Source organism: Sphaerulina musiva, assembly GCF_000320565.1.
Source record: "Sphaerulina musiva SO2202 unplaced genomic scaffold SEPMUscaffold_11, whole genome shotgun sequence".
NCBI lineage: Eukaryota > Fungi > Ascomycota > Dothideomycetes > Mycosphaerellales > Mycosphaerellaceae > Sphaerulina > Sphaerulina musiva.
In genome coordinates this window covers 1412142-1419032 of record NW_016017393.1, presented here as the reverse complement: position 1 = coordinate 1419032, position 6891 = coordinate 1412142, and the positions used below count along the sequence as shown (strand labels likewise).

General features: G+C 45.7%; 2 protein-coding genes across 2 annotated transcripts; one reads left to right on the top strand and one right to left on the bottom strand.

Moving 5' to 3' along the window:
* Nucleotides 1-2287: 2287 nt before the first annotated feature.
* On the top strand, nucleotides 2288-4013 carry SEPMUDRAFT_159170 (uncharacterized protein; the record flags this gene model as incomplete). Its single annotated transcript, XM_016907827.1, has 3 exons — nucleotides 2288-3467; nucleotides 3630-3821; nucleotides 4007-4013. The coding sequence occupies exons 1-3, from the start codon at nucleotides 2302-2304 to the stop codon at nucleotides 4011-4013; spliced, it is 1365 nt and encodes a 454-aa protein (XP_016757248.1). The 5' UTR covers nucleotides 2288-2301.
* Nucleotides 4014-6188: 2175 nt separating this feature from the next.
* On the bottom strand, nucleotides 6189-6799 carry SEPMUDRAFT_151947 (uncharacterized protein). Its single transcript, XM_016907143.1, has one exon. The coding sequence runs from the start codon at nucleotides 6764-6766 to the stop codon at nucleotides 6569-6571; it is 198 nt and encodes a 65-aa protein (XP_016757247.1). The 5' UTR covers nucleotides 6767-6799; the 3' UTR covers nucleotides 6189-6568.
* Nucleotides 6800-6891: the final 92 nt, after the last annotated feature.

Sequence of the window (6891 nt, the reverse complement as noted above, 5' to 3'; positions counted from 1 at the left end):
CTGCTGTTTTAGCACGCCCTGATGTAGCAAAAGCACATGCCACTCTTTCTCAATTCTTGAAGAACCCAAGCCAGGCTCATATGGACGCTGCCAATCACCTGCTTGCCTACCTATATGGTACTAGAGAGATGAAGCTCCACTTCCATAGGGAGAAGCCCAAGATGGAACTGTATGTGGATGCCTCATTTGGTGACAACCCAGACAGGAAGAGTTCTCAGGGATTCTTGATGATGATGTATGGTGGAGCCATTGATTGGCAAGCAACCAAGCAGAAGACAGTCACCAAATCAACCGCAGAGGCAGAGTTGTTGGCACTCTCATCAATTGCGGGTAATGGGTACTGGTGGACTCGACTTTTCTCGGAATTTGACAAGGTATTTCCACCTGGAAATGAGCCATCTGGGGAACCTGTCAAGGATGGAACCATAGGTGGAACCAAGGTTTTCTGTGACAACCAACGTGCAGTGGACATCGCCAATCACAAGCATGGATCTCTCAACACGGCTTTGAGACACGTTGATATCCACCAACACTGGGTAAGACAGGAAACAATGGCAGGAAGATTAACCGTTAAATGGATTGGTACTGCCAAGCAACGAGCTGATAGCTTCACAAAGAACCTCCCCAAGGGGTCATTCCAGTCATTCAGGACAAGCCTAGGGCTCAGGTAAGTAAGGATATAGACATGGTTAATCATTAGATTGAGATGGACGGTCACCATATCTGGTATTTCAGCTTTTCTTATGTAATCAAGCTGAGGGAGGTGTGTTTGGACAGAAGGACATGGGTGCCCTAGCATCATGTGACATGAGTCATATGAGATAACAGGGGCCACTGATTCCTTGGCATATGTATGTAGAGTTGGGGATACCCACCCCCCCTCTTTTCTCTTCTTGAGAGGTCAGACCTCGGACCTCAATTAATCCACTTATTGATTGGTATTCCATCAATCTTCTCAATTGGGCACTAGTGTGGTGTGTGGTTCCAACACAGCTACACTTAACTTTTTGGTCCTTCGAAACGCCAAGGCAAAAAAAAAAAACAAAAACTTCACTTGCATACTGCATGGGGAAAAGGAAAAAAATCACTATTGCCTACCTACTATCGCAAATTGGCGGCTAATGATGATTGAAATTGTCAAACAGACAAACACGTCACGAAAGAAGGGGCGAAAAAAAAACAGGCGAAAGTCATGCATGCGGAGACAAACGAGGGAGGAGGTTTAGTTGAATCGGATATTTTCTTCTTTTTTCTTTTATTTCAATCTAATCTCTCGCTTGTTGGAACGGAGGCGTCTCCTTTTGGGGGGGCGGGGGCGAACGCCATCACTTCACATGCCAGATGTGGATCCACCAACGATGCCTTTTTACCTACCTAGGGACCTACCTACTGTATAAGGCGTTACGAGTGATGACACTCTGCAATAGAACACGTCAACAAAGTCCACAGAGACTGCGCTCGACGGAGTTGGTCTTGGGTAGGTCGTAGGCAACAAGATAGATTTATATATACATATACCAGGTACACATGAATGATGGTGGCTTAGGCTTGGCTGGTCTCGCGTACGAGGGCCGATAATCCGGCTGCTACTAGAACTATCTTCTGTACATGACTTCTAGTTCTACTAAGAGAAAGCGACGGCACTAACGAAAGGAAAATGCAGGTATCGAGGAGGTAGGTACAGGAGAGGAGGTAGGTAGATGTACCAACAGTAGGTAATTGATAAATAAGGTAGATAAATTGATTAACCGCTTCTCACTTGCATCAATTCCCTTTTCTTTTTATCACATCCAGCCCAAAAGAAAAATCCTCCGTACCTCCCAGCGAAAAAGGAAAAAAAGGGATCGATCGGCACTAACATCAGTTCCGGCGCAGATAGACGAAGGAGGCGTGCATACACTTGGCGCATACCGTACCTTTAAGTAGCTTTCCTTCGCTTCGGTACCTCCAAAGCGGTTCTGAACTCGCCTCTTTTTCCCTTTTTTCCTACGCCAAGGCTGCTGTTTGGCCTCGCTATAAGCGACTGCGCATATGCACCTTCGCTACAGAGACATGGACCTTGGAGCATACGTGGACTTGGATGAGGTAAGAAATGTGGTGTCTGTCTATCTGGCTATTTAGTTACGCGGGTTTTTTTTTGTTTTTATCTTATTCATTCATTCATTCGTTCATCTGGAACGCTGATCGTAGTGGCTTGTATAACGATTCAACTCTTTTTCCATATACCTCAGGTACTGAAGTCTGACTACGTACGGGTGTGGCACTCCCTCTACCTACGGTACCTACCAGTACATTTACAACATGTCCGTCGCTCTTCTCGAACGCAGCGTCGTCTCTTCGCCGCCGGAAATTTCAATCGATATGCGAAACATGTCCACACTCGCCAATCCAGCAGCAGCACGAACCTCCACACCTGATCGCAAGTCCCTTCAACGGATTGCTGCCGAAGCTTTGCATACCAAGTCTGTTGCCATTGATCGAATTCATGGGACATTATTTCGAAATTATAAATTGCAGCCTTCTTCGCATGCTGCAGCAACAACAACAACAGAAGAAACCTTCTACATCCTAAAATGTCGCCCTTCCAGCCCCGCGATCCGACTCTTACGCCATGAAGAAGATCGATTACGAACAGAGGCATATACTCTCCAGACCCTCCTCCTCCTTTTACACTCCTCCTCCTCGACGAAATCATCAGAAATGCCCTCGACAAGAATGATACCACGCTTAATCGCATCCTCTCCCCATCATCATCACCGAACCAACACGACAACAACTCCAATCGATCCTTCACCATATATCATCACCGGCCCATTCCACGGCCATCTCCTATCCGAAATCTCTCCTCAACTTTCCCAAACCCCCTCCGAGAAAATCCAGCAGCGTGTAGGATTTTTTTACCGGAATCTCACAATATCCTTCTCCCCTTTTTCTTCATCATCATCAACCACTCAACAACCTCAAACCAAACCATTCGGCCCTCTTTATCCCCCCTCTTCTTCTTCTTCTTCTTCTTCTGAATTATCGCGTTTCACTACCTGGTCCCAATTCTACACCACCCTCCTCGAAACTCTCCTCCTCGACGCCGAAGACGCTCTGATCAATCTCCCTTATGCTTTTATCCGCGAAACCGTTCGGCGGAATCGAAATTCTTTGGACCGGATTACGAAGCCGAAATTGGTGTTTTTGGAGGGTTTGATAGATGAGAGGAATATTCTTGTGCAGCGGCGTCGGTTGGAGAGTAGTAGTGGTGCTGGTGAAAGAAGAAGAAGTGAAGATGAGTGGGAAATTTCGGGGATTTTGGATTGGAGTGGTGTGATTTGGGGAGATGAGTGGATGAGTGATGGGTTTTATGATCATTTTTCGAAAAAAGGGAGTATGGGGGGGTTTTTGGAGGGGTTTTTGGGGGGGAAAGGGCAGCGGCAGAATCAGCGGAGGAGTGGGGAGGAGGTTGTGAGGCAGTATTTGTACGTTTTTTTTTTTTCTCTTTCTTTTTCTTTTCCCTTCACTCTCCGTTTACCTATTCATCCATCGATGATATACACATCTTGTTTGGTTCCACCAACCAAAACAATCCTTCTTCCTTACTTCCTCACCTCCTCCTCATCCCCACACTCACATCACAACAGATACATCCTCTACCACTCCCTCCTCGCCATCATTCGACAATGTTATCGCCCTTCTTCTTCTTCTTCTTCCTCCCCCTCCCCCTCCAACTCCAACTCCAACACCACCAACTCGGAATCCCAACAAACCGAACTCGCCGCAAGACGAGATCTAACAAATGCTCTAACGCAATTGAGCAAAATTTGTACTTCGAGGTGAGGTGAGGTAAGAAGGGGGTAAGGAAAAATGAGAGAGAGAGAGAGAGAGAGAGAGAGAGAGAGAGAGAGAGAGAGAGAGAAAGAGATAGGTTACTTTGTAGAAGGAGTATAGACTACATACCTATCTTTTGTATAGATGGGTAATTTTTGGACATGTTGTGTATATACATACATACATATAGGGTATAGGTTTTAGATACACTATAGTATACATCATAAATATAGATAGATAGATTCGAATAGAAGTCTGATCAGTTTATAAGGTAGAAGTTTCTTGGATTGAGCGTCCTGCTTTTTTGCTTTCTACTCTTACTTCTACTTCTACTTCTACTTCTTTATATACCTTGTATAAACATACGAACACAATAGAGAGGGAGGGAGAGAAGAGTCTGCGATTGCAATCTTACAATATATATCATTTCCCCCAAACAGCCCGTCAGTTAGTTAGTCAGTTAGTCGATCATCGATCTCTGCTATAAAAGATAGGTACCTGATTTATTCATCTATATATTTTATATAACTGGTTGTCTCTTTTTTTTCTCCTTGTATTCTTCTTCTACTATAATTCCTTATTACGACAGGTAGACAGACAGACAGTTACAAAAAACCCATCTAATCAAATCCGCCCTCGAGATGCGCACCCTCAAAGCAAATCACCCCCCAGAAAAAAAAAGCACATCCATCCACAAAATAAAAAGACTCGAAAAAAAAAACAATAATAATCCCCTCCCTCCTCCCTCCTCCCTCCTCCCTCCTCCCTCCTCCCTCCTCCCTCCTCTATCCCCACAAAACCAAACCACCCCATCAAAAGTTCAAACCCCAAAAAGAATTCAAATGTAACCTGCGGTTACAGCGGACCAAAGTAACGCCGCGGACAGGATTCTACAACCATATGTTAGAAAGAAATCCTCAGAATTTGAGCAGATTAGGAGGTAAAGAACCTACCGAACCTGCGCGCCCGAAGGCATCAGATATCTCAAAGCAGCAAGCGTTCAAGTCTGACTCGTTAACCACTCCGACACCACGGCTTGATGAGTCAGCAGGTAGATTGTGTATTTATATATCTCATGGCGTCTTGGTGGCTTTTGGTGTGACGACGAGACGATGGCTGGCTAATTAGGTACCTTATCTTCTTGGCTGCAAGGCAGGTCGTTGGAGAGAGAGATAGGAGGGGGAGGAGGAGAGAAAGTCAAGAGGAGTTGTTGGACGGTAAATACCTACTTACCTACCTACCTGCTATCAAAGGATTTTTCTTTTTTTTTCTTTTTTTTTTCTTTTTTTTCTTGGTATATACGAAAAGCATCACATAAACGAGATCTGCTGCCTGTTTTCTCCTGCTTACTGCTTACTTACTGTTACTTACTGCTGCCTGCTCCTAGTAGTAGTAGTAGTAGTAGAGGTAGCGCAGGGGCAGTGTAGCGTAGCGTAGCGTACATGTAAGTGTACAATCTACGCCAAGAGCTGCTTACTTAGTTCAAAAAGCCCCGGAGAGACATAACAAAAGAGACCTGCAGGCGTGTTTCTTTTTTTTTTCATTCGGGATTTTCGGCGATTTGGGTGGTTTACAATACTTTGCCTTACCTTACCTAGCATATACACTACCTTATACTACTGTGTATTGTAGCTTGTCTTACATGTCTTGTTTACAAGGCAAATAGAAAGAGAGAGAGAGAGAGAGAGAGGAACTTCTACTGATGTATTATGTGTCAAGTTGGCAGTTGGTTGTCGATGTCGTTGTCATTGTGTATTTTCGCAGAAAACCCAAAGCCCAAAAAAGGAATGTCTTCCAAGAATCCAAGAATACCTAAGGTAGAGACGAGCAAAATAGAATCGAATCGAATCGCATCAAATTGATCGACAACAAGGTATTTCAAGTCTCTCCTATCCGGAACCCGTGATTGGGTCGAAAAAAATGCCTCCCTCTATATGTACCGTACCCGTACCAGGTATACGTACGATGTGGCTTCCAGGGACTACGCACTCGCTTCGACGTACAGTACCTAGTAACCACCTTTGGATTACCTCTTACCTGACCTTACCTTAGTTCTACTGACCGTCGTCGGGCAATTTCATCATCATCGATGCTAACTTTACCTTGCCACAGGTACAGGTATCTCACCATTCCCAATAACCCTCTACACACAAGACGGGAATTCGTCGTCGTCGTCTTTTCTAGCTCTATAGCAGAGTGTTTACTTCATGCTTCATGCCTCGCATATCGTTCGTATAGCTGCTGCTACTGCTAATGAGAGGCCGAGTCCCGCAGGAGTACCTGGTGGTGTGTGCTAGGTAGAGGTATGATATGTCATAGCCATAGATCGATCCCAAGATGGAGCCATGTATGTAGGGAATGGTCCTTTTTTGCTCTTCTTGCCGGTTATGCAAGCAAGACACCATATTGCTGCAGCATCACTGGATTAGTAGGATAAGTTGAAAGAAAATGGGCTACGAAAGGTCTCCATCACCATAAAGATGTTGTTTGCATCACTTGCCCCATAGAACGACGACTATTCGCGAGTTTGTTAGGCACCCAAGGGCCTGGCTACACCAACCCACTAGTTCTAGATGGCGTGTCGAACGGGCTCCTCTCGCCAAACACGCTATATGCCTCTGCGGTCCGGGGAAAGGCTCCCTCACGTGCTTCACCTCTCACGACAGAGCACATTACGAGGTTTCCCGAGCCTGGTTGCGCAGCGCAGAGCCAAGAAGGCATCGACGACGACGACCACAGCATCGCTGCAAGATCAAGCACAGCGGGCCTCCTCTCGGCTACTCTTCTTCCATGCAGTGTTCCTGAGAGTTGCGAGCCCGGTATTCATAGGAGGCTGAAACGAGAGCCAAGTCAGTGGATGCCAAGTCCCCGATGCTAAGCCCGTTATGATTCTCCATGGAGCTGTGTGGCTCGGTATATCGTGCATCGATATGGTGTCTCGCATTGACATGCGAGGTTGCGAGGCGTCCACGGATCACATGGCATATAAGGTCGACGGTGGATCGGTTGAGAAATCCTCATCACAACCACCAAACAACCAACACAACACCACAAACCACATCAACAAAAGTCAAC

Excerpts from the sequence above, each read along its gene's own strand:
- SEPMUDRAFT_151947 (XM_016907143.1), bottom strand. The coding sequence starts at position 6,766 with ATGTCAATGCGAGACACCATATCGATGCACGATATACCGAGCCACACA.